The sequence below is a fragment of the Halichoerus grypus genome, chromosome 14 (assembly GCF_964656455.1).
Source record: "Halichoerus grypus chromosome 14, mHalGry1.hap1.1, whole genome shotgun sequence".
NCBI classification, from domain to species: Eukaryota; Metazoa; Chordata; class Mammalia; order Carnivora; family Phocidae; genus Halichoerus; species Halichoerus grypus.
The window spans coordinates 71,107,374-71,134,672 of NC_135725.1; the positions used below are offsets into that span (position 1 = coordinate 71,107,374).

Below are 27,299 nucleotides of genomic sequence, written 5' to 3' on the forward strand. Positions count from 1 at the left end.
GAATATTATGCAGCCATCAAAAGGAATAAGATCTTGCCATTTGCAACGACGTGGATGGAACTGGAGGGTATTATGCTGAGCGAAATAAGTCAAACAGAGAAAGACATGTATCATATGACCTCACTGATATGAGGAATTCTTAATCTCAGGAAACAAACTGAGGGTTGCTGGAGTGGGGGGTGGGGTGGGAGGGATGGGGTGACTGGGTGATGGACACTGGGGAGGGTATGTGTTCTGGTAAGCGCTGTGAATTGTGCAAGACTGTTGAATCTCAGATCTGTACCTCTGAAACAAATAATGCAATATATGTTAAGAAAGAAAAAAAGAAAAAGAAGAATGTAGCAGGAGGGGAAGAATGAAGGGGGGGAAATCGGAGTGGGAGAAGAACCATGAGAGACGATGGACTCTGAAAAACAAACTGAGGGTTCTAGAGGGGAGGGGGTTGGGAGGATGGGTTAGCCTGGTGATGGGTATTGAGGAGGGCACGTTCTGCATGGAGCACTGGGTGTTATGCACAAACAATGAATCATGGAACACTATATCTAAAACTAATGATGTAATGTATGGGGATTAACATAACAATAAAAAAATTTAAAACTAAAAAAAAAAAAAAAAAAGAAACTTGCTTGAGGTCCCTCAACCCAGTAGCGGTGGAGGTAGGATCACCCCAGGATGCTCTGCTCTACTGACTTCAACAGAACCTGACCCTTCGTGAAGGGGCTGAAAATGCAAACATCTGCAGGGCCAGGCAGCTGAGAGAGGGGCATGATGCGGGGGGAGCTGGCCTGGGAGGGATCAGGGCTCATGTCTTGTGTAAAGGGGGCGGGTGAATGCTGCCTACCTCCAGAGGGCTGGCCACCAGGGGTTGGGCCCTGCGTGGGCAGATCTTCATATTTTTCAAGTGAGAAGTCCCACATCTTGGTTGTGAAGTGGAAGTTCTTGATTGTCCAATGTTGGCTACAAGCTCAACATTTTCAAAACCACAGAACGGGCGAGATAGGGCCCCACCTCGCTAAGGCTCCTCCCCTGCGGCGGCTGTTACCTTTTCTCCTGATCACCAGGGCCAGCTCCCGCGTGTGGGACTCCCGGCTGGCTTTGATGAACATCACCACTTGGTCATGCGTGTGTTCTGAGATATCCCGGCCATTGATTAACACAATTTGATCCCCTTCATTCAGCTTAGGAATGCAGGTGTCCGCCTGGGTAGAGAGGAAAATTGAGTTTCTTCGGTTACCATAACACAATCCTCAAGGGCAGGACGCGGACGCTCTCAGAGCCCAGACACTTGAGACCATGTTTGAGTTCTCTTCTCCCTTGGGTGTGACCGTGCCATTATTTTTCTATCCACTGCTATGCTGACATGGTTGTGGGTTGTGGGACTGTAAATGGTCACGACGTGAGTCATGCAGCATTTCAGAATAAAGCTACGAAACTTACTGAAGCCATTTCTCTACGATAGCCAACCTTCACTTATTACTGTAATGTAGTAACCGTGAGGCTTCTGAGCTTTTGTTTTCTCGATGTGCTGTTAGAAAATGATTTGTCAGCCACACGTGAGTGTTTGTCTACCTTGCAATGGAGAAAGCCTCTGTCAGCATAACACCAAAGGCAGAAACCAGCATGGAGAGAAGCAATGCACTGAACAGTGTAGGAACAGAGGCCTCTGAATTTGAAGAGGCCATAAGCAGTAAGAAAAAGTAAACTACATGCTTGAGGACCACTTACAAGTAAAACCCCCAACCTGGTTCCTTCTTAGGAGACGCAGTGACTCTTTGCTGCTTACTGCTCTAGAAAAGCAAACCCTCTCCTGAGGAGGCTAGACAGAGGGCAGAGGGCAGGGTGCTGGTGGTGGGATGGTGGGTCTATGTGCACAGAGTGAGCAGAGAAACATACTCTGTGCCTCAGTTTCCTTTTCTTGAAAGTACTTCTAAATTTTAATGTGCACATGAATCACCCAGAAATCTTGTTAAAAGTGCAAATTCTGGTTTAGGAGGTCGGGTGGGGCTTGAGATTCCGCATTTCTAATGAGTTCTCAGGTGATGCTGGTGCTACACGGACCAGCAAAATTCTGGAAAAAACAGGGATTCCATTCTCTCTTTCCATTTATACGCATGCATTGACACACCCTCTTTGTTGCTGGTAAAGAAACAGCACACAGAAATAGAAATGTTAGATTTAACAGAAAACAAAGGGAGAAAACGAAATGTGTTCACTTACAGGTGACTCTGGGTTTATCCTTGACACCACAAGAGGCATCTTTTGATCCACTCCTCCCTATAAACATGGTAAATTGAAAAACAAAACACTTGAATAGCTCATAGCAACAAAGACACACAGATATCGCTGACACAGGGAGGGCTCAAACTTCACTTTAACCTATTCTAATCCCAAGGGTTGGCATCTTTTCAGGATTACAAGGTTCCTGACTCCGTGGGGTCTAGCAGGATAACCAGAGGACTGCTCAGAAGCCTCTCGCTGCCATCCCCACATTCCATGAACTAAAGATGTGCTCGGAAGGTCAAGCTTCTTTTTAAAAATGCAAACATCCCCAGGGGACTCCAAAAGCACAGCCTAGAAGTGTTGCTGGAAAGGGAGTTTTCCGCATCGGAGAGAGAAGCTGGAGAGAAAGTCACATGCTGCGAGGGCAGGTCCTCAGCGGGGTGCTGGGGTATAGGAAGGGGGGTCCGAGGTGGCAGCTGTGGGGGTGGGCAGCGGAGAGCACCTGCCCTCATTCTGCTCTAGAGCAGGGCTTAGGCAACTCTGTAAAGGGCCCCAGGGTAAATATTTTAGGTATCGGAGAGGGGGCTCTGTTCCAATTGCTCAACTCTGCCACCAGAGTGTCAAGGTGCCCGATAACTACTTGTAAATGAATGGGTGTGGCCACGTTCCAATAAAACTTTATTTGCAGAAACAGATGGGATGTGACTTGTGGGCCAAAGCAGGCAGAGGTGGGTGAAGACCCTGTAACTTGCGCTGCTATTCTCTCTCATCGGCTTTAGTGATGCTGATGGGTTCCCTCAAAAACCCTTCTTCTGGGGCACCTGGGTGGCTCAGTTGTTAAGCATCTGCCTTCAGCTCAGGTCATGATCCCAGGGTCCTGGGATGGAGCCCCGTATCGGGCTCCCTGATCCGCGGGAAGCCTGCTTCTCCCTCTCCCACTCCCCCCTGCTTGTGTTCCCTCTCTCGCTGTCTCTCTCGGTCAAATAAATAAATAAAATCTTTAAAAAAAACCAAAAAACAAAAAACCCTCTTCTGGAGGTAGAGTTACTTGGCCAACTGTGTGTCACCTCTCTGAGCCTTAGTACACATTTATGAAACGGGTTTAAAAATACCAACTTCACCGATTATAAGCACTCAGTAAGGTGACATAAAGAAGTGCACAGTGAGCACCAAGCACAAAGTAGGCCCTTGGCATGAGGCAGCGCTATGGCCACATTAAAAACTCCCCAATTCTGAGAGCTGAGTCAGTTTCCTCATGCAGACTTAGGCATGCAGCACACTCCTAATGGAAATTTAAAAGCCATCTAAAGATGGCTTCCTTATAAAGACACACGACATACCTTCAGATTAAATCCAAATTTTCCATCTTCATCTGGCGTGATGCGGATCAAAACTAAGTAGCCATCACCATTATCATTCTGGAAAATGTTGCAAAAATGATTGATTATGTTACTCTCTCTCCTGTGGGTGGTGAGGAGGTATTTTCTCTTGGTCTTAATTACTTAAACTGCCCCTGAGGCGCCTCGGTGCAGGGAACCCTGGGTGGTCGCCCGGCCCCCCCACTGCCACAGGACCCAAGCTCCCCCACCTTGTCACAGTAGTACTGGCTGGAGTCCTCGGTGGAGCCCCCTTTGGTCACCCTGTGGAAATCCTCTAAGAACTGCTGATTGACGCCATCTGGTGAGCAGGAGCCTGGAGCATTTGAAGATGGAGACACAGAACTGGATGACTTCTGGGTCAGGCAGCTTTGTGCTGGATTGTTCTCGGATATACTCCTTCATTATGGGGAAGGAGGAGATATCTTAATAACTGGATTAACATTTTAGCAGAGCAAGCATTATTGACTGTCAGGGCCTGGCATCCCAGGGCTGTCATGAATCCCTGCAACCTTAGGCGAGCTCCACAGGTCAATCCCAGGGCTCTGGCACACCCGGGGTCCACGGGCCGCCCTTGCCCTTGTCTGGCCTGAATATCATCAGCTTTAGTTTTGGGGAAAAAGGCAGGAGGGCAGGGAGGATCCAGGAGCTGCTGAAAACTCAGCTCCCTTCCCAGCTGCTCTGAAGGTGACAGGGAAATGTGCCCAGCTACTCTGGTGGCTTAATTACCGAAGCTCACTCAGATGCATGCCTCCATCCCTTCTAAAAGCTTTTTCCTTCCATCTCATTCCTGCTCTTAGCTCTGTGTCAGTAGGACTCTTGGCTACCCGCCCCCCCAAATGGGACTAATGTTCCACATCCAAGACAATTTATATTAATCCTAGTTTGCATTATTTGCCTGTGATCTCCATTAATTGCCTAAAATGAGATTATACTTTTTTCATCTCTAGTATATACCCTCCTGTGGCCATTCACATTTAAATGAGGATCAGGAAGTTCCTTGGTTATATCAGTCACATCTCAAAAATGCTCAGGAGCCACACAAGGCTTGTGGTTCCTGTTTTGGATGGCATGGTTACAGAACATTTTTTTTAAGATTTTATTTATTTATTATTATTATTAAAGATTTTATTTATTTATTTGAGAGAGAGAGAGAGCACAGAGGGAGAGTGAGAGGGAGAAGCAGATTCCCTGCTGGGCAGAGAGCTGATGCAGGGCTCGATCCCAGGACCCTGAGATCATTACCTGAACTGAAGGCAGATGTTTAACTGACTGAGCCACCTGGGCGCCCCAAGATTGATTGATTGATTGACTGATTGATTTATGAGAGAGAGAGAGAGAGAGAATGAATGAGCAGGGGGGAGGGGCAGAGGGAGAAGCATACTACCCACTGAGCAGGGAGCCTGATGTGGGGTTTGATCCCAGGACCTTAAGATCATGACCTGAGCAGAAGGCAGACGCTTAACCAACTGAGCCACCCAGGCGCCCCCAGAACATTTCCATCAGCACAGGAAGTTCTACTAGACAGTGCTGTCTTAGAGAATTACAGACGATGAGAACTGAACAGACCTCTGAAGTCCTCTGGTCCAACTCCCATTTCACAGGTGAAGAAACTATGGTCCAGAGAGGCTGAGTGACTTGCCCAAGGGCAGTCAGCTTTCCCCTCACTTAACATACAGAATCTGATGGACCTGGGTCCCGGAGCATCTCTTTCTTCTCTGGGCCACACCAAGTCTGTTCCTAAGAGCCCCTCCTCCCCACCACAGAGGGCCACAGGGATTAACCATCTCAGCTGTCACTGTGTAGGACCCTCGACTTCTCTGCATCACACACACCCACACTATCCCCCCTCCAGAGCCACAGGCCTAGCAAAAGATGCCTTAAAATGACTACAGAATATAGGGTTTTCCTTACCTTCTACAGACTCTGCCACATTCTAACCTCAAACGGACTTAAGAGATGACAGAGGAGAGTAGACAAGGCATTCAGTGACACATAATAGACAAAAGACAGTTGCTGCTGCCTCATTAAATTTTTATCTCAAACCCTTCTCCGTGGATTTTTCATTAAATTGGGGCTTCTCTGTTTCTTAGCAAGTTCAAATTATCTTACTCTAAATATAAAATCTGTATCATATTCACACAATAATTCACAATCTCAATTTATGTGAATATAAAAATTCAGTGACAGACCAGTGTAGAAATAACAGCGATATGCGAGACTAGAGTTTGGCCCTATGGCTTTCAAGCTGCTGGGTTAGGGAAGGGTGCTATGGATGGGAAGGCATTTCAGAGACAGGATATTTTGGAAGTGAAGCTGTATGCCAGTGGTAAGTTTTCAGAGTGAAGATGAACAAATCTTTAATTTACTTTAAGCTTTAAAAAAATTACCCCCAAATAGGGTAAGTTGGCCGGTTTCATGTTTATATGAGCACCCCCTAGTGGCAGGAGGGGCAACTGCTTGGCAGTTGCCAGACAAAAATCAAGCCAAACCCGGTTTAGGAAACACTACTATTTCCAGTTCTAGGGGTGGAGCTGAACCTTTAATATGAAGTTGCAAATAGCAAACACACTTCAAACGTTTGGAAGACTCTGGAGGGTGATAGCGAAAGAAAGGGTGAAGGGCATATAAACAAAAAAACCCCAGAAAAGCAAAGTGACAGAGCAGAAGAGAACAGACTAATTTCAGTAAAAGTCTAATTTTATATTCATTATATTTAATTTCTACATTTTGAATGTGTGGCTTACATCATATAAAGTTTTAAAGTATTTTTCTTTTTCAGTATAAAATGTAACGGTCTATCTAACACAGCCCACAGTGCTAAAAATAATATATTCCAAGTCATTATGTGCCCAATCCTATTTTCTAAGTAGGGATGGAGAGGTTACTTTTAGAGAGCAATTTATTAAACATATGACGATTTTTTTTTTTTTGGCTGATCAACTATGTACAGACGTTCCCTGTAGGCTGCAGTAACGTTCTGCTCAGCGTGGAGGATGGACAGACAGATGGTGAGGAGGACATCAAATGAGAAGCAACAAGAACATGGCAGCTGGATGCAGCACACGGATGCCAGGAGCCAAGATGCCAAACCAAGTGGGCTTCCTCCCTCCTTGGGGCAGGAGATGAGGTGCTACGGAGGGAGAGCCTGGTGGGTGAGGAGGGACGAGGGGAGCTGCCAGGGGTACGTGGGTTCTAGGGAAAGGAGCGAAGAAAGGGGTAGGACGAGCCAAAGCAAGAAGCCAGTGTGGGCTGACAGAGCCAGTAACTGGGAAGAAGGTCTGTCCCTGGGGCAGGAAGGGGGCACTTGTCAGAGGAGGGGAGACACGGTGGGGGGGGACTGTCACTGCTGTCTGGGATCCAGAGCAGCCAGGGAGGGCCTGCCCACCTCCAGCTCCCTGGGGAGACAGGGGCAAGGACAGACTGACAGGCAGACCAAAGGGTATTCACCTTCAGGAAACAGATGCTTCAGAACTCTAAGTGCCACCGACTACAGGTATGAAAAACAAAAGCCATTAGAATTCATTCCTCAGCTAAAGAAATTACAAATGGTAGGACTGCCCATGAAAGAAAGACTTCTGCATTGTGATGCTTTTATACCACGCTTCCCTAAGCCCTACGAAAGGACAATGACCTGCACCCTCAAGCCTGTTAGAGGAAGCAATGTTGTGCTCCACGGAGGGCGTCCCGGCTCTAACTGGGCGCCCGGTGAGGAGGCGTTTGCTGTGTGGGTGTCACAGAACAGGGGCCATTTGCTGTCACATTTCTCTCTCGAATCTATGAGCTTCTCCAGGTTGGGAGAGACCTTTGTCCTCTTCTTCTTTCTCTCCTAACCTAGTGCACATAACACCTAGCCAGGCACGCAGCGAGAGCTCAAGCAAGGTGCTGAGTAAATGAAGAAGGAAACCACCTTACTGAAGTACCTGGGCTTGGCTGAATTACTCTAGAAGAGCACAGAATTCACTTGGTCACCTGGAAGCGGGGGGGGGGGGCGGGGGGACGGGGGGCAGTAAAAGTGGGATACATAGTTCTCAGCTTCGGTGAGCTCAGAGCTTCTGAGAACGTCACGTTCATATAGGTCCCCTGAGGATCTTGTTAAAATGCAGACTGATTCAGCAGGCCTGGGGTGGGCCTGAGGTTCACATTTCCACCAAGCTCTCAGGAGATGCTGATGTTCCTGAGCTGTGGCCAAAACGGGAGTGTGAGGGGCTAGAGAGAACTCAGGGTCTAGTTTAAGAGAAGACATAAAAGTATAAAAATAATCAAAGAATATCATCATGTTGCACTGGAGATGCTCAGATGTCTGGGGTACAGTGGGAAGCCAGGAGAGCCTTCACAGAGGCATTGGATCTGGAGTTTGAGAGAGGACTTAGCAGGAGTCTGAATAGGTAGCTGAGAGGGAAGGAGAAGGTGGTCTAGGAAAAATACCAATAACAAAAAAGACAAAACAGCAGCATATGCAGAGGCATAAAACTCTGAAAAAGCACAGGGGCATGACTTGCTGGGGCACAAATTTCCCAAAGAGAAGCCTGTCGGCTTGTGAGGAGGAGACCCAAGGCTATGGGCACGACTGCGACCGTCCCCATGACCGAGGAGGTGGCCGACCGCGGGCCGTGCAGTGGCATGGTGCAGGGGTCCAATTTGAGAGCAGTCTGGGAGGAAGATTATCGAGGTGAGGACCTCGCAGAGAAAGGCGGAAGAAAAGGAGTCTAGGATGACTCAAGTTTCCAATGGGTGCAAACAGGGTGGTAGTGAAATGCAGCCCCCACTCGCCAAGACCCAGGAGGAGCCACAGGTGGGACCGGAAGACGATGAGTGGAGACTGGGGTCCCTGGGGTTTAAAGTGTCGGTCACACGTCCACATGCATGTGGACGGATGTCTGGTGGAGGACAGGCAAGGTGCAGGGAAAACGAACACGGAACTGCTAATGCAGCCCCGTGGTGGGCGGGCCTCCTCCAACAGAGACCCTTCGACGTACACGGAGTCACGCTCTAGTCCAGGACTGACGTGCAAAGAATGGTGACTAGCAGGCTGAAGGGTGGCCTGTGGCTGACGGGATGGGAAGTAACTTAAAGGAGAGTTGACAGGGGTGTCAGGGAGAATGAGAAACGGATGCTACCTGTGCTGTCCAGGAGCTCCAGGCAGGGATCTGTGGACGGCAGGGCTCGTGCTGGGCCAGCGTCCAGGACAAGGCTTCCTGCACAGGCCGGACAACGGGGCCGCCCAGCACCAGGTCAGGCCGCCACACTGCATGACAGCTCCCGGCCGCCGGCGGGGCGACAGGGTGGCAGGGCCGGGGGCGTTCGCGCACGGCCGGCGTGGCTCCACAGGGCATTCCCAGAGTCCCTCTCAATGCGCGGAAGTTCTTAAAAGCGTTCAGTAGTGGTGGGTAAACATACACACTATAAAATTTACCATTCCACCCTTTTTTGAAGTGTACAGTTCTGCAGCATTAAGTGCATTCACATCGTCGCCTGCAGAGTTTTGAGATAAAAAATGACAGCCGCCCGTGTCCCCTGGAACAAGGCAGGCTCTAAAGAGAGAGGCATGCAAATATCGAGGCATCACAACACAGAGCCCCACACCCTCGGAGGACCCGTCAGGACAACTGTGGGAAAGCAGCGACAAAGAAGTTCTTCAAATACGACCCTCCACTGCGCCAAAGTGGCTTTTCCACCAGCCTCTGTTCTGCAAAGTCACTTTTCCTTTAGCGAACCTCCCCTCCCATGTTTTCTTGGTGGTAGAGAGTGGTAGGTTTTTTTTAAAAAAAAAAAATTTTTTTTTTTTGCCATGAAGAAAACTTCCTTTCCTGCAGAGTTCTGCCTCGGCTCTGAAGCAAGCAAAGGAACCCGAAAGGGCTGAGAGAACCCCGGGAGTAACGAAAGAGCACAGCAGACTCGGGCACAAAGCAAACTGCCAAGGATTCATAACTATAATCACAAACTTGGCTGTGCTGCTATAAATGTGGAACAACCCGGACGGTGACTCACCCGCTAAGATAATGTTCAGAGAGCCTGAGCCGCGCCACTCTGAGTGGAGAGCCAAAGTCTCTCTGCTCTTTTTCTTCCTTTCTCTTTCTTCTTCTTGTTTACATGGGTACGAATGTTACACTGAATTCTCCTTTCTACAAGGAACCCTCCAGACTGTGATATTATTCTTCCGATTTCTCTGACAGAATACTTCTTTTTGCCTCTTAGCACAAACAAGCTGTATAAAACATGTCAGACGTTTCTTGAACACCTTGCAAATAATACTCAAGTAACCACCCTGGGTTTTTGTCACCAAGCACAGACCAACCTTTCCTGCTTGCCTTGGGCAGTGGAGGGCCCCCAGACTCTTGGGGGGGCAGCCGCCTCCGAAGACCCAGCGGGAGGCAGCATCCCGCCAGCAGGAAGGGGTCCCCCACCTGAGGCGGTAGGGCCTGCCATTTTTCACCTGCTCACCCCACTTGCTGCGCACGGCCGTTAACGTGACTCCATGAGACACATCTATGGGCAGAGCCGCGACAAGGAAGGCTGCCTTCGCATCACCATTATTTGCCACTTTGAACATTTAGGTGCAAAATAAAAAGTGCCCCAGGATGACACATCTTACAAGGTCTCACGGAAGAGTTTCAAAGAATTGATGTGCCATGTGTAGGGGTGCACGGGGCCTGAAATTACTTGAATCAAACAGGACTTAAGGAAGTGAATTTTGAATCTAATTTTAATGAATGTAAATTTTTTTTTTTTTTTAAAGTAGATCCCCCGCCTAGTGTGGAGCCCAATGCGGGACTTGAACTCACGACCCTGAGATCAAGACCTGAGCTGAGAGCAAGAGTGAGCTGCTTAACCGACTGAGCCATCCAGGCGCCTGTGAATGTAAATTTAAATAGCCCTATGTGGCTAGTGGCTTCTGGGTTGGACAGTGCTGCACGACGCCATGATGTGGGTGGCAGGCCACAGTAGGAAAATCTGACGTGGGACATGTAATTGTGCTTCTCAGGACCCTCAGACCGTTCCCCAAACTCTTTCCTTTTACCAAAGCGGTAGAAGATGCAGTGACGAAGGCTGACAATGTGCTATTTGCCCGGCTGCCCTGGCAGCCCCTTAAGGCAAAGACTTGTCTAATTTGCCTTGATGTTCCCTCCGTGAGCAGCAAAGGGTGTATATGGTGTGCTACTGTGCTCAGCAGTGCACGCAGCCTTGGAAAGCATCCACACCCCGCCAGGCAGACTCCATCTCTCTACCCGGCACCAATCAATACTGCCATAGCACTTTCTGTGATGATGGAAAGGTATCTATCTGTTCTGTCCAGCACGGTAGTCGCTACCTACATATGGTTCTTGAGGCTCAGATGACGGAGAAATGGGATTTAAATGTTAAGTAACCTAAATCTGAATAGCCACACGTGCTTAATGGCTACGGCACTGGACCACGGGAGTCTGGATGGTCCACAATTCCATGATGGGACTGCAAACCACAAGAGGAAGGGCTGACATGGAGGGTGTGAGACTGAGCTCCCCAGAGCCCTCAGTCCATTTCCCAAACCCTCTTTCTCCTTTCCCCAAAGCTACAGAACCCCACCCCATCTCCAACTCAAACTGGCTCAAGTCATGCATGCCTGCATTCCTGCCTTGTCTATCTAGATTTGCAAAACCATGGTGTCACACAAAGGAACTCTCACCCTTCCACACTGTCACTTCAACAGGGCTGCAAGCTGGAGCAAGAGATAGTGATCATTTCAACAAAAGCATCATCCGAGCTCAAGTCACAAGGAAACAGTGACCAGGGGATTATTTAACCAGACGTGTTAAGAACACAGATAAGCTGGAAACCATGTTTGCTGCGGTCAGAGACAACAGAGAGGTAACAACCTCACACGTAAGGAGGAAGCCAGATTTGCAATTCACCTGCGATGTCCAGAATACAATCACGGTGTGCTGAATGCCATAAACCTAGTAGCTAGAGCGGTAAAAATTTACAGATTAACTAAAGTGCCTTCTCGCTAATCCTGTGCCATTAGGGGAGGCATTGTGTTTCCGTACTATTTCGGGTATAGTATGGCACTTAAACAGCATCAATACCAAACGCCTATGGTTGACTTCCTAATGGTTGATCCGGTCCTCTCATACTTCAGCTTAAAATGTCATTTTATTTATGATTAGGTCTGTGCACCTTAAAAACTTGATTTGAGATCGCTTACTCTAAAATGTATAGATAGAGTAGAGCTGTGAATTCATTAAGAGAAAAAAATAAGAGCCATGAATAAGGCAGGGAAGAGCAGGCACTATCTCAGGAACTGGAGTAAGGGAAGCCAATGCACTGAGCCTAACGTGGAGCTCTGAGTTCCCTACTAATCAAGACCAAAGAGAACTAGTGATTTCGATACAGCTTATTGAATAATCAAAGAGCTCAAGCCAGTACTTTTGGAAGGACGTTTTTTCCCCCGGCCTTGCAATGGGAAGGGAGTTTGTCACAATTAAAATAGGGCAAAGTGGGGACATAAAAGAATTTAACGCAAACTGTCAACAAAAATTTAACAAAAATGCAGGAGATGGTCTATGTGTGTTTTTGCTTTACACTAAAGATTCATTAAAAACAACCCCCTCTCCCCAAAAAACCCCGAGGGCACACTGTAGATCTGGGAAGGCTTTCTGTGGAGAGGTACAAGTAAGCTTATCTCCAGCGATCTAGAATCTTGCAGTGGTTAAAACTTTGGCAATCTAGACTAGAAAAACTACTATTAAGGTTAACATATCTATAGCTCTGGAATGGGAACTGATTTAAACGGGGCTTTGCTCATGAACTGGAGACAATTCAAGAGAGCTAACATGTCTGTGGAGAGTAGGTATTTGTCATACACAAAAAGAAGTGCAAGCTCGAGACCCCAGGCATACAGCTTGTCCCCCTGTGGCGGCAGGGACAGTCTGATGTATGTTGTCATCCTGGCAGAGAGCAGCCTAGGGAGCTGGCTGCAGGCTCCAGCCCTTGACTTAAATGGCCATCTCTGGGCCTGAGCAAATTCCTCAACAGCCAAAACAAGCAGATACAAAGAAGAGAACATGTTTCTTACTCTCGGTGCGGGCTTCGGTTCTGAGAAACCTCGGATTCGCTGTCTTTTGGGGACAGGGAGCCCTTGTACGTGTAAAACACATCTTCAGTTTCGGTAATGTAGGTCATCTCGTTCGCAAGGTTATCGGCAGAAGAGTGCCGAGGCTTTCGGATTTCGTGCCGGAGCCGAGGACTTCGCCTGTGTGGGGGAAAGGTCGAGTGTGAAGTGTTGAAAGCAAATTCCACTTAAAAACTTTACCAGGCATTAGGGATCTAACTTTGTGTCCTGACCTAAGGATGCCTTGGCTGATGCTGTTGGAAATTAAGAACCAGTTAACCCATTACTACACCGGAATCCACCCAGGGCCACACGAGTCCTCAATACTCTCAGCCCCCGTGCCTAGCCCCCAGAACGGCAGCCTCGGCTGTAAAAACAGGCAGATGAGATTAATTTATGCCCTTTGGGAGGTTGTGAGTGTTGATTTAGGGTGAGTTATTCTTCTAGGAAGACTCAAGCTCTCAAGGCCCAAATAACAGACTGTACTGACTACTGATCAATTCTTCGGATTCATTCGAACACCAGTATTAAGTAATGGGTTTAGAAGCCAAAGTACAATTTTTGGCAAAACCAAAACCTTACTTCAACTACATCCCTTCATATGAATTTCACTTAATCCAAGAAGAAATGTTTGTTTGTTTGTTTGTTTTTTAAGATTTTTATTTATTTGACAGAGAGAGAGCAAGAGAGCACAAGGAGGGGGAGCAGCAGAGAGAGAGGGAGCCCGACACGGGGCTCAATCCCAGGACCCTGAGATCATGACCTGAGCCGAAGGCAGACGCTTCACCAACTGAGCCACCCAGGAGCCCCAAAATGTTTGCTTTTAAAAATATACCCTGTATGCCCTATTAGATGGGTACGGCAGTACCACCCTGTCTTTAGGCAAGTCACACCACCTCTCTGGGCCTCAGCTGCACGTACCTGCTCCTGAGAAGGAACCAAATGAAGCAATGTTCTCCGGACGCCTAGCGTGGCCCCTGGGCATCGGCTCCTGCAGTGGGTGACCCCAGGCTGCTGAGCCTTCTTACTTCTATTTTCTCTCCATTTTTCTAGCTGCTTCTTCCTTAGCCATTTCTCCTGGACACTGTCAGGGCCTCCACTATTTCCATTCCCCCGGGGCCCAGGTAATCAATAATACCGTGTCCAGAGTAGGGGAGAAAGGCTTGTGACTCCTCAGGAGGGGACCTATAAATAGCAGTAAGAGCTCCAGGCCACGGGTGTGGCGACATCAAACCCTGCTGTTCTCCTGGATGCTGTCCTGGGCCTCCGTTCCGGGGCCCTGGCATCGCTGCCCCAGCAGCTTTCAGACAAATTGAGCTGCTACTTTACAGCGTAGATTTACCACTCTAGGATGAAGTGCCTAAATCTTGGGAAACCAAGAAACAAATCTACTCAGTCACGCTATGACTTCTAACACTAACTACCATCAGCATCTCTGCCTAGAGCATTTGGCCCCGGGCGGGGAGGGGGGGTCCTCACCCAGCAGCCCTGCACAGCAGCCCCGTTTTGTGCCTATTAGAATCTCCCTTAGTCCTAGTAGACCCCTCCTTGGTAATTCACAGGTCCACCTGAGTCTTTTGTGACATGAATACAAAGCCATACTCTCTAGTCCAGCGTGGAGCTGGGGCAATGTTTCTGGCTTGGTTTCCCTTCCTGCAAGACGATGCCTGGCCATTTCAGACCCATTCACAAAACTGGCCTGATGTCTCTGAGGAACAACATTCTAATATAACAACAACAAGAATTCCACCGGGTTTGTTTTTTTTTTTTTCCCACTTACAAAGCACCTGTACACTGTTAAATCATTTGTGGTGATTTTTTGAACCCTTTGACAGATGGGAAGACTGAGACCAGAGAGGTAAAGAAACTTGTGAGTTAACAAAACAGCCCAAATCTGAGTCCGGGTGATGGAGCTACACACTGCCCTTCCCACTTTGCCAACTGCCACTTTCTTCCTTTAAAGACAGGCTACTTCCCCAAGTGCATCTGCTACTGCAGCTGAGGACCACGCACCCTACACTGCAACCCTTCACTAGGTTTCCCTGAAGTTTATTTTGTGTGATGTTAATGGAATACAGATAAAGTAAAGCTCAGTGTGCTTCCCAAAACATTAATATGCCAGTGTGTACTCTAATTCCACGAGGGGCGTTTCAGTAGGCTGTAGTTCTCAAATTCAGACCAAATAACTTTTTAATAAAAAGGACATCCCAGCATCACATACTAAGGAAAATGTTTAGCTAGGCTTGTGCATGTCATGAAAACACTAAGCTGTTCATTCCGCAAGAGCCAAGCACGCGAACATAAACTCTGATTGCAGGCCACCTATATTGGGAAAACTTAGGAAGTTGAGTTTTTAAGAGAGATCAAGTGTTTACTGGTGGGTAGAACAAAAAAAAAGGAGGACGTACCAGTTGGGAGTGATGGGAGGGGACCGAGAAGGCAGGCTCTTGGTTTCTAAGTGTTCCGCTGATAATGATCTCCGCATGGCTGGGTTCCACACCATCCCTCCAATCACCTTTTTGCAATACTGGTTATTTACAGACCTGAAAAACCAGAAGCAAGGTTCACTTTCTACATGGACAGACGTGTTCAACAAGAAATTACACCATAAGAGAAACAGTCTGTCCATGCTCCCTCCCTGGTGGAGGGCTGGTTAGCACCTGGATGACACCAGCCAAGGTTACAGAGTAGAGGTACGAGGTCCAAAGTAGTTCCCTTCTGTCCTGGCTGCCCTTGTTGTTTCTTCTCTTCTGGTGAAAATATTTTCTTGGGCCCTACTACTGTAAGCGATGAAGTTGCTCTCAGAATATCACCGAACCTTACCACGAGATGAGAAGGCATTTTCAGGATAACACAGAAATACAGCTCAAATAACTTCAAGGAATTTTCACGTCACTCACAATGGCACGAATACAAACATTAACCATCCTTCCAGGAAGGTGCTCTTCAACATCCTAGCTGGTAGAAGCCATTAGCTATAAATCACAGATAACTCTTTGAAAGAAGGCCCGAGAATATGCTTCGGTGGTGGAGTTCCTGGCCACGTGCTATATGAACGGGCCTCCCTGAAGCTAACTTTTGTATTTTATTTATACCTAGAGAATTTAAATCATAGCTATCTAGACCCCTCAAGGAATGAATTCTTTGAAAGGATGGGGTTTGAAGTCAGTTTAAAGGAAACTCAGCTCTGCCATTCCTACATTTTAAACAATGTTTTAACGTCTTATTAAAACATTCCACGCATTTCCTTGCAGCCAAACAAACAAATAAACAAAAAGAGGGCAAAAAACCCAGAAGAACATGAAACTCTCCCTAGAATATCAATGTACTAATTTACAGTAAGAAATACCATTGTCACCCTGATCAAAACATTCACAGCAGCATCACTAAGAGAATCTACATCAGAAAGCAAATTAGCATTGATTGAGAACACTGCCTCAGAACAAGGGGAGCAAGTGACAAGTTGAGAGAGGATTTAAAAGTTTAATGTCGTAGTTCCCTAAAGTATGTGTCACAGGTTATTATTAGATACTTTTATGGGAGAAAAAAAAGTGTTCCATTGTCCCTTAAGCTTGCAAAATACTGAACAAGTTCCTTTTATGTGGAACCTCTATCAGGAGGCCCCACATGCAAAGATGTAGGTGTAGCTCTAGGGTTGGGCAAATCATGCGAACTAAGCCTCAGTTTTCTCATCTATAAAATGCACACAGTGAGGGCTGAAATTTGCAATACAGTGAAGTTGGTCTTAGTAGTAAAGAACTGCGGGCCCATGTCCCTGAATCACCGATATCCCCAATCGACCCCCCCAGTGGCAGATTAAAAATGGCTCCAGTTCTTGGACTCTTGAATGTGGGCTGGCCTGTGACTGCTCTGACCAAGAGTAGCCGTGCCAGTTCTGGGCCTGGCCTCGAAGATGACTGGCTGCTTCTGCCCTCGGAGCCCTGAACTTCCGTGTAAGACATCCAACGACCGTGCTGGAGAGCCACATGAAGAGGCCCTGAGAACAGAGAGAAGTAAGGGGTCCAGGTGAGTCCAGCCTTCCAATCATTCCATCAAGCATGGGAGCCAAGTCATCTTGGATCTGCAGCCCAGCCCAGCCACCAGCTGCCTATCGCTGAGAAACCCCAGTCTATACCGCATGGAGCAGAAGAGGTGGCTGGCCAAGCCCTTCCCAAATTCTTGATCCACAAAATCTCGAGATAGAACAGAAAGATGACTGTTTTGTTTTTTAAAGATTTTATTTATTTGAGAGAGAGAGAGAGTGCCCACGCATGGGGAGGAGCAGGGGGAGAAGGACAAGCAGACTCCGCGCTGAGTGTGGAGCGCCATGCGGGACACGATCCCATGACCCTGAGATCATGACATGAGCTGAAATCAAGAGTTGGACGCCAAACCAACTAAGCCACCCAGGTGCCCCAAGATGGTTGTTTTACGCTACCAAAATAGGGGTAGTTTTTTCTCTCACAATGGGTAACCAGAACCTGCCCACCTCATCCCCAATTCTGTGTTGGCTATATTTTACAGAAATGAGGAAATTCAAAGAGTAAATTCAAATTAAAAGTGACACAGGCAGGATCTGAACTCAGTCTTCTCAGCAAAGTCCATGCTTTCAACTGCTCACTATCCAATCCTGTCAGCTGGCCCGAAGGCTTAGGTCCAACTAAAGTGAACAGTTAATTCCCGTAAGTTGTCTCTGTGACACGTTCAGTTAAGAGCCACCGAATGTATAAAGTACTAGATAATATTATGGGAGCTGGAAACTTTGAAAACATATTTGTTCTTGGTTCATCAGAAGCTGAGAGAGAACATTTAGCACCATAAATACTATCACTGATACTAACAGAAATTCACTGCCTATTGAATCTATAAAAAGCTACCTAATGATTATCAACATAATAGGAATGTCACTGGGATAGTCTGATACAGTCCCACACAGCAGGTAATAGCTCAGACAGGGGCCCTGTTTCATTAGTAACAGCCATATCAACAACAATGCAAAATTATGAAAACAATTTTTCAAACCAACCAACAGTTTACAGTAACTTGATAATTTCCGCTGGATCTTGTACTTAGAGGGCAGTCTTAGAATAAATACACAAAAATATAAACTGCAGGATTAGTTTAGGAAATACACTTTAGAGTTAAAATTTTAGGAGAGTAATATCTTTCACTGCACTACTCATTAAATATTCTGATTATCATTCCCGTAGATATTAGTACACATGGGATTTAAATATAATTTAAATATAATTAAGTATGTGCGTGGTACAAAGTAAACACTCAATTGCCAGTTTTCACGATTACTGTTATTTTGTGACTGTGATACGTAGTATATCCCAAAGTCACTTGACTCTGAGAAGCTTTATTCCTACTCATTCATTATTCAGGAGCACTGCATGGAATTAACATTCTGTGGGAGAGGATGTCTTAGGAGCACGACGACGCTCAGAGTTACGGCCACGTGCTTCCCTTATTGTGACATGGTGTGGGACTAGTTGTAATTTGGGCTGCTTGGGTGCTCCCAGGGTAGCTGAGTTGTGGAGGTAGAAAGGAAGGATAGGAATACGAGCAGTAGCTGAGTATGCACGGAAGGAGATGCTGTTGCCCCTGGAGACACCTTCAGCCCGGGAGCTCCGGCCCCGGTGACTGGGGCCCCTGGATGATGGCATTCCCCACCCTGAGGATGTCCCCTACCTGGCAGTGACCAGGACATAGTCACATCTCAGTCTACTGTGGATACCCTCCCTAAAGAATACTCACTTTTTGGGGTTCCTAGAGCCCATAGTCCAGTACTGAGACAGAACATTCTTTTCCTGAGGTAGTAGCTTCTTTGCCTGGAAGAATGTATGATGCTCGACACAGGATTTCCACAAGTTTTTGCAAGATCGGTAATTTAACATGTTGAAGGCCACGATATGTTCCCTGGATTCAGTCTGGGAGGAAAAACACAGTAGAGGTTTCATCTGCACAAATGAGGGAGCAAAGGCTCACAGGGATTCTATGCCCACATCAGTGGTCATCAGCTAAGATGTGACAGACAGCAGAAAACCAGCTTCGAAATGCCTGAGGCCACAAACCAACGTTACAGGAATAGTCAGGAGCAGGATCTGTTAACCAGCTTATTAACAAGGTAAACATGACCTGACTCTACTCTTTATCATCACTTGTGATCCTTTATGAAGACTCCGATTTCAAATGTGCTTACATTGCTGGGTTGGATATATTTGGAGCAACCAGAAAAAGGCTGGGTGATACATTTCTTTTAAAATTTAGCTCTGGGAAAATCTCTCCTGAAGAAATAATTCTTCCATTTATCTGAAACTTGAGATTTTATAAGCCTTTGGATTTCTCTGTTTGTCCCCCAAGCATGGAGTTAAATCAAGTGCTCAGATATCATCACTTTAATTATTTCCTTGACCTTCACCCTACCTAAGTTTTCTGTTTTCATGTTAGATTGCCACCTCGTGCATTTTGGGGCCACCTTCGATCTTGCAATGGGGGGGGTCAGGAGACCCAGATTCTAGTCCTAGTTTGCTCTGAGCCTGTGTCCTCATTTCCATGTGTCCTTTAGTGTCCTCATTCCATGCCAGGTGAAGCCATTTTAAGAACATATTATCTCTGAAACCCTGGGAAATGAACATAGTGACAACAAGTGAAAAACGCAGAGCATAGCAGGACAGAGCGTGGTGTCGTTGAAAGAGCAGGAGTCTCGGATTCAAATTCCAGTTCCTCCCTTGGTAGCTGTGGGAGCCTCAGCTTGCATACCTTCAAGTCTTCTTCTTCACCCAGAGTCATCCGGAGAGTGGGGGTCTCCTCTTAGGAGACACATGCAAAGGTTACTGTGCACTCTATTATTATTTTTTTTTTTTTAAAGACTTTATTTATTTGAGAGACAGAGAGAGAGAGAGAAAGAGCACAGAGCCTGCCATGGGGCTCAATCCTAGGACCCCAAGATCGTGGCCTGAGCTGAAGTCAGACACTCAACCGACCGAGCTACCCAGGCGCCCTTACTGTGCATTTTAAACACATCAAGGGCCTGCTCTTGCTGACATTTACTGCTACTCTTCGTGGGCTCATGCCAAGCGCTCTGACCAATGCTCTTTTACTTAATCTTCTGGATCCCCTGACAGGCAGGTGCTACTGCATTGCTAGAACAAGATAGCTCGGGTTAGGGGAGGTGAAGGAACCTGCCCAGCTGGTCAGTGGAAGTGGGGCAGCAAGGATCCAAACCCATCGTCACTGCCTTCCAAGCAAGTTAGTGTCCAGCCTGATAAGCACAGTGAATTCTACAGGGCACTCTGGACCCCGGCATCCATTTTCTGTCCAGCACACGCCAGGCTCTCTCTCCCCGGTCACACATACGGCCCAGCTGCCTTCACCTGCTGCAGAATGAATGGCTGAAGTGGCTACAAACACAAGAAACAAAGCAAGCGTGGACGTCACTCACCTGTTTTTGTCGCTGATGTATAAAGAACTTTTTCCTCTTGAAAGAAATTTTTAGAATGTTCACCCTGCAAGAAAGCAAGCACACAAAATGCACTTAGGGATCAGCCGGGTGGCAGCTGATGCTTCTCAACATGTGTCCTCTGCTCCGTGACCATGAGGAGCGCGGGCTCGAGGCTTCCCGGGGTTGACCTCAGGGTAGGAACGATGGCGGGCCCGTCGCCTCAGCCAGATACCAAGGAGCTGACTGAAGCCGAGTATCACACAAGGGCCGCTGGACTGTGACGTAACTTTTAAATGACAAGAACCACAGGCAAAGTGCTCTCTTTGCGGTCAGCTGCTTTGGTGATGCCCAGGGAGGAGAGCTGAGGGCAGCGTGGAGCAGAAGGAGGACAGAGAGCAGCCAGACAGACGTGGGTCCACATCCCAGCTCTGGCACTTACTGGCCGTGTGTCAAGTAGCTCCTTGACAGTTTGCACAAGAACACGACCATAGCCCCCACAGACAGTATTTTTATATACCAGATCCCCTACTAAAAGCTTTACTAGCAGTCCCTCAACTAAGCCTTGCAACAGTCCTGAACTATATGATTATACCCAGTTTTCAGATGGCAAAACTGAGGCTCAGTGACCTCACCTAAGTGCTCAAGATCGTTCAACTAGGAATGCGTGGATCTGAGCCTGTGCTCTCAAGTCCTGCACCACGAAGTCTTTGGAAAGCACTGCCTTTTTCAGAGTGGTCTCGTGAGGATTCAAGTCTGAACACTTGGTAAAAGTCCAACTAATAACCAAGGAACCACACTGACAATACAGTTCCTGCCCAGAGGAAGTTCTCTGACTTCTGGCCAATGCACTGCCCGGGCCTCCTTAACTCCGAAACCTGCCTTGCACCATTTTATCCCTGTTTCCACAGAGTATCCCAAACCATACGGTGACCGGGGGAAGGGGATGCCGGTGAAAACCCAACTACTTTTCCCAAGTACTGAATCTGGGTCAACCAGAGAGTCAGAGGGAAAAACCTAGGGGTAAAGTCTCCACTCCTCCTTCAGAAATAAAAGTGTAAAATTAGAGATAACGTTTCTTTTGTTCAGTATATTTTTAAAGCACGATTCAGAAAATAATTAGAACTGGTCTGCACTTACCAAGGATAGAAACTTGTGCAAATATATTTTCGGTACACAGCGATGCCCGCAGAAGCAATCCCAATCATTAGCTCTAAATTGTGCAGATCCTGTAAAAGGGAAGAGCTCAGATTCACAGCGTGTCACGGTCACGCTGATGCCCTCCGGTAACTCAAGCACCCACGCTTTTATAAATAGCAGTATGTATACGCTCCAAAGGGAAAATGTTATGGAAAACAGGCACAGAATACTTCAGATCCCAGTACTTAGCAGCAGACTCTTCTAAAGTGAACATACACAGTCTGAAAGCAGCCGCTGGGTCCCACCGGCTTAGAGAGTTACCAGGCAGGCCCACTCGTCCTGCCACAGAATCCTGACATGAACATCCAATTGTACTTTTTCAACAATTAGATACCATGCTAGCATCAGCAAGGCCTCGCCCTCTGCACAGCTTTCCACCAATCTCAACTCCCATCACGGGAAAGGTGTTAGCTACCTGTTGTCATGAAGCGTAGGACTGCTGACTTTAAATCCAATGAATAAATAAATATTGCCTATAAATCCAATAGACTCAACATTCATTAAGAGCCTGCTATGTTGGGGCGCCTGGGTGGCTCAGATAGTTAAGCGTCTGCCTTCAGCTCAGGTCGTGATCCCAGGGTCCTGGGACTGAGCCCCACGTCTGGCTCCTGGCTCAGCGGGGAGCCTGCTTCTCCCTCTCCCTCTGCCTCTCCCCCTGCTCACGCTCTCTCTCTCTCTGTATCTCTGTGTCTCGAATGAATAAATAAAATCTTTAAAAAAAAAAAAAAAGAGCCTGCTATGCTATGCATTGCTATAGACAATGAAAATATGGAAGATACAGCGACTATAAGGTATTTAAATTCATTTGAGAACAAGCTGAGTAAAATTTAAAACTAAAACGGTTCCTTCCCCTGAGTCATCTATATCCCAATATACCCACTCAGATACTTGTAATTATATTAAAAAGGGGGGGGGCACAGTCTGACTTAGTTACCACTGAGTGTGAACGTTGGGTTTGCCGCTTACTAGCTGTGTTATTTTGGGCTACGGAGCCTCATTTTTTTCCTTTTGTACAATAAGGATTATTAAAGCCACCTCTCCAAGGGTTTTTATCAGGCTGAAATTACAGAATATGTGGCAGGTATAATAAACTTTCATTCCCTTTTGCCTTCCAAGATGTGGTGGGACAAATTACTGTGAACAGTGATGCGAACACGGGGAATCAGAGAAACTGGCCAAAGAAAACGCTGATACAGGCGAAAGTCCAGAGAACATTCACTACTGGGCACCCAGCTGAAATCACATGCAACTCATCCCCTGATGGTCACCATTCACTAAACTCCCAGGCTGTCCCCACATTCCCCAGCTGGACATGTAGAAGACAGGGCCATGTGACTAGTCGTGGTCAATGTTCTAGGAGAAGTGATGGGTCTCTTCTGGGCTGAATCATTTAAGAGCTGCCATGCGACCCTCCAGCTTCCTTTTCGCTCGCTACAAGCATGAGGCCACGTGTGGAGCTGGTGACGCCACAAAATGGAAGCAGCCTGGCTGCCGAGTCGCTGCAAGTAGGAAGGCTTCCCTGGAGGGTCGCTGGGACCCACCGCAGCTTTTGAACTACTAAGGAAGGAACTTTGTGGTATCAAGTTATTGATAGGGGTTTTCGGATGACCCAGCATAGCCAGAGGTAACCCAACTCCCTCTGATACCTTGGGAGGTGTCAGCCAGGCAGGTAATCATCTGGCTTGAGGTCTCTCATGGGACACAGGTGGTGGGGAGAGCACAGATCAACTCAGAGACATAGAAAGCCCACTTCACCACCGCAGAACGTTCTCCACAACATTCTACGACAAATTATTATTTGCAAATGTAATAAAAAGTAACCGTCAAGTCCCACAGTAGGTATTTTTCTAAGATCCCATATCTTTTTCCTACTTTATTACTTAGGTCATAACTTGGCCTATCACACAGTTATAAGATTGAAGGGACACAAAAGAGACAGAAGTGTGTCTATGAATTGCAAAAATATTCTATTTACTCAACCTCCCCAAGCCTCCATTTTCTCACTGTAAAATGGGATGATTAGCATACTGACTTCACAAGGTTGCTATAATCTTTAAATGAACCTTGGGGTCTCGTGAAAAGCATCTCAAACAATGGCTAGTACCTACTAGGTGTTCAACCAATATTTACTTCCTTTTAGATATGATGTGGGTCAATTACTGGTAGAAAATTAAAGGCCAGATGCCAATTAGACGGTGCCGGGGTCATGTACTGAAGCTGCTACTTCTGTGCTATGTGACCTCGGAGAAGTCCCTGAGTGTCAGTTTCTCCATCTGTAAAATGGGGGTAGTGATAATACTCACCTCATGGCATTACTGTGGGACATAAGCAAACCACTGTGTCCAGCAGATAGAAATTGCTCAGTAGATGATGGATATTATTCAATTTCATTGAAATGGTCACAGTCAATTTAAAATATTTATTGGTTTTCATGATCATACCATTATAATTTTTAAAAGCTGTCATATTTGAGCAATTAACTGTATTTTGAGCAACACTGAGATGAAACAGTAAAAACCTTGGCTCACCAAAGTATCGCTTGGAAAATGGACATAGACATATTTTGCTTCTTTAACTGTGACATGAAATCATCTTACAAAAACTACTCGTTTCTAATCCCCATGACGCCCCACCTCATGGAAACATAAAACATGAAAAAAGCGACTGGATAAATAACCAACCAAACTCAACATTACTTCATAAACTTTCTGAATATTGTTTAAAAAGGTCTTTTAAAAAATTATTATTATTATACCAGAAAAGGCAGTTCAAGAAGTTTTACTTCCGGAAGTTAATTTCTGAACCCGACTGGGCCAAGGGTACCTACCCTACCGCTGTGCAGCTCCACTCCATAGAAGTCGAGGGTCCGTGCTATGTTAATAAAGCAAGATTCAGCTTCTGATTGCTTTAGCCCACTACGCAAAAGGAGAGAAGATGCAGAGTTTGCCATCAGTATATAACTCTAAGTTTTAAAATAAAAATCCCCCTCCAAGTTGGTAACATTTCTGTCAGGTCGTTAAATGCCTTACATTATTAATCTTAAACAGTCTAGCCCTGAATTCTAAAGCAGGTCTTTTTCTTGTCCACTGCACAGGACTTCATCTAGCCTGCTCGGTCCTTTAGTAAATACTACTTCTCACTTGGTAGGCTCTCAGTCCTCAGATACAGAAGACAGCCACCTTGTGAAATTCCCACCCTCCTTGTTCCAAGTTGCTTACTTGATAGGCGCTCTTCAGGTCTTTCCACCTTTATCTATTCTTCGGCAGCCTCAAACTCCCAAACGTCACTGTACTATTTTAGGACGCTGGCTTCTGCCTGGGAAACAATTCTGGGAGGGAGGATTGGCGGTGCCTTTTAGAAGGGACGCTGGTTGCCTGGCCTTTGTTTTTCCAGCCTTCCCAAGAATGGCAGGTCCCTTGAGACCTGGCCTTCCCTGTCGGGAGGGCCCTTATCTAACCTGGACTACGCCGGTGCCACTGCAGCTTTGAATAAAATGCGGCAAAGGACGAGGGGGCCAGAAGCGGGCACATCTGCTGGAGTGCAAGCGTGGCCTGAGGCAGCCGTGGAGGACTGGTGTCCCTTCTGGAATGAAGGCCGTTTCGTGACCTGAGCCCAGAGAGGATGCGGGATTCACACAGCCTGGCGCCATGCATCCATTGGCCTGTCTGTTCCGCGATGCCTGAAGGGGCTGCACGTTTTATTAAGTGTGGTCATCCGTTCAAAGGTTTGCCTGGCAGGTCAATTTGTGGGGCAGTCAGATTTAAAAAGGGCATTTCCCCTAGGAATTAACGGATTTTAACGACATCCTAAAAATAGAACGCTGTAAATCCCCCTAAACTCTTACTGGATTTTGCACTTTACAGAAATGCTAGTTACGCTAAATATATCTGCTATCATAACAGCCCAAAGGTTCACAAACCCCCAACAGCTTAAAAGAGGACTCGTGAACAAAAGGAAGCCACACATCAAACCTAAGAGAACACGAGGTCTGAAATGCCTGATCTGGGTTCCCAAAGTAGGCCACCCCACCCCTCCTCTTACCTGTGCTGCTCATGGAGGGATTCCACCTTCGTTAAAAAGTCATCGTTCTGATCTGGGATAAACTGACTATCGGAAAGATAGCCTGGATGATGAATGGAAGAATTATAGTCTCCAAAATGACCTATCAAGACAGAATGAGGAGGAAATTGCCTTTTCAGTATGGTCTGTATTCACAAGCATCGACAGCATCACAAGAAAGGCACTGGAAGCATTCTTCCTAGAGGTTCTACCACCACATGCAATAGAGCTTCTCGTTTGCTCCAGATTTCACATTTTTATCGGAACCCTATATGGGCTAAGTACTACCGTGCAGGCTTCGGCTGAATGCTCTCCCTGAGGCCAGATGTTTGAACAGTCTAAGCTAGGTCCTGTTCTAAACCCACAATCTGTGGTGAGCACAGCAGGTGGTACCCTACCCCTGGATACAGACATAGAAGGGAGCCCACTCAAATACGCCACACCCTCTATGCCGGGCACTGTGCAGACGGACTCTCTACTACCCCAAGGTGATTATGACACTGGACCAACCTGCTCTAAAACAATGGGTGTGGGCAGAAAAGAGGTCATGATGACCTGACTACTCTCTGCACCTTGACCGACTCCCTGGAATTTGGAGAAGTGTGGAAGAAATGGAACCAGGATGTGTTCGGAGGCACAGTGGGAGGGTGGGGGATGGCATGAGGGATGGGAGTCGGTGGGGCTGTTGGTCTGGGCCCTGGCAAGGCTGAGGGCAGAGTTCTTGGGAAGAAGGAAAACTTCTTAGGGGAGTCAGGGAAACACTGGGAACCTGCAATTACAAAGGGAAGAGGAAGGGGGCCTTCTAGAGGGATTACCAGATGCATCCCTGGTCCAAACAGCACCTCTCCCTCAAGATCCTTGACTGCCATTCTACAAACATGATTCATTGATGTCTAAGGTGTTATAGGTATTCCTGAGAGTGGTGCAGTAGCCAACCTGTACAAGTGTACATGGCTGCCCTGAGGATTCAAACCATCTGGGTGTCTGGACTGTAGAGACTGGGAAAAAGACCCTGGGTGGAACAGCCAAGGATCTGGCTGGGGGACCCAAGGACACCTGCTTCCCTTCTCCAAGTTCAGTTTTTCCGGCTTTATAAAAATAGGAGAAAAACAAGTTCTAGTTCTGATGGATAATTTATCTAGTATTTCATTTTCTTAATGAGGCACTTTCATCTTTTTCTTAAAAATATTAACCTTGATCTTTCCAAAGGTTTCGATGAATTCTTCCTGCAGCTGGCCTCACTACCAGGGGGCTTCTGAGGACTGACGTTCCACAGTACCCATTCGACACAGATTTCTAAATCACACAGCTCCTTCTGTGTCACAAGGATGGGGATTGGGAGAAGCGGCGGTGATGCTTCACGGCCAATCTCAGAAGGGAAGGAGAGGACCCGGGGAGCTGCTTAGGGGGCTTTCATCACAAAGACGAGAGGAGAGACACAAGCATGTCTTTCTTTACATCCATGTGGCCCTGCTCCCCCTCAGTCGCCATCACACATAAGAGCTGCCCTTTGAGATCCACACTGTAATGAAGGGATCTGTTTCCTCCTTACAGTCTTCCCTGAGGGCTGGGAGCGAGGAGACTCATCTGTGGGGCCTAGCACCTACACATGGCGCACAGAAGGTGCTCATGGATGCAGTGCTTGGAGCCAACCCCAACAAAGGCTACTACAAAGTTCAATTTTCGAAGGGGAAGAGGGCAGAAAGCCAAATGATTTACGCAGGCAGACCTGGTCAAGGGGAGACCATAGGCTGTAAAGGCCAGCCAAATGCAGCTAAGCTATGGACAGAAATGTCAAGGCTGGATGATGTAAGCACAAGTGTGGCTTACAGCGAGTCTGTACGAGGTGAAGTGTACAACAGTGTGCATATAGGGAATAATTTAGATGCCTTGACAGAGTTCCCAATGA

The 27,299-nt window shown here is 47.0% G+C and overlaps 1 protein-coding gene across 6 annotated transcripts in view; it reads right to left on the reverse strand.

The window, feature by feature from the left end:
* The window catches only part of PTPN3 (protein tyrosine phosphatase non-receptor type 3), a 138,203-nt gene that overhangs the window by 28,128 nt on the left and 82,776 nt on the right, over nucleotides 1-27,299 (reverse strand). For all 6 annotated transcript variants that reach the window (XM_078061566.1, XM_036112959.2, XM_078061567.1 and 3 more), the window contains 11 exons: nucleotides 25,373-25,493; nucleotides 24,159-24,246; nucleotides 21,272-21,360; nucleotides 20,135-20,198; nucleotides 18,448-18,620; nucleotides 15,096-15,230; nucleotides 12,652-12,828; nucleotides 3,809-3,995; nucleotides 3,561-3,638; nucleotides 2,218-2,274; nucleotides 1,043-1,199 (listed from right to left, as the gene is read on the reverse strand). In XM_078061566.1, coding sequence (XP_077917692.1) covers nucleotides 1,043-1,199; nucleotides 2,218-2,274; nucleotides 3,561-3,638; nucleotides 3,809-3,995; nucleotides 12,652-12,828; nucleotides 15,096-15,230; nucleotides 18,448-18,620; nucleotides 20,135-20,198; nucleotides 21,272-21,360; nucleotides 24,159-24,246; nucleotides 25,373-25,493 — 1,326 coding nt within the window. The remainder of the gene's footprint in view (nucleotides 1-1,042; nucleotides 1,200-2,217; nucleotides 2,275-3,560; nucleotides 3,639-3,808; nucleotides 3,996-12,651; nucleotides 12,829-15,095; nucleotides 15,231-18,447; nucleotides 18,621-20,134; nucleotides 20,199-21,271; nucleotides 21,361-24,158; nucleotides 24,247-25,372; nucleotides 25,494-27,299) is intronic.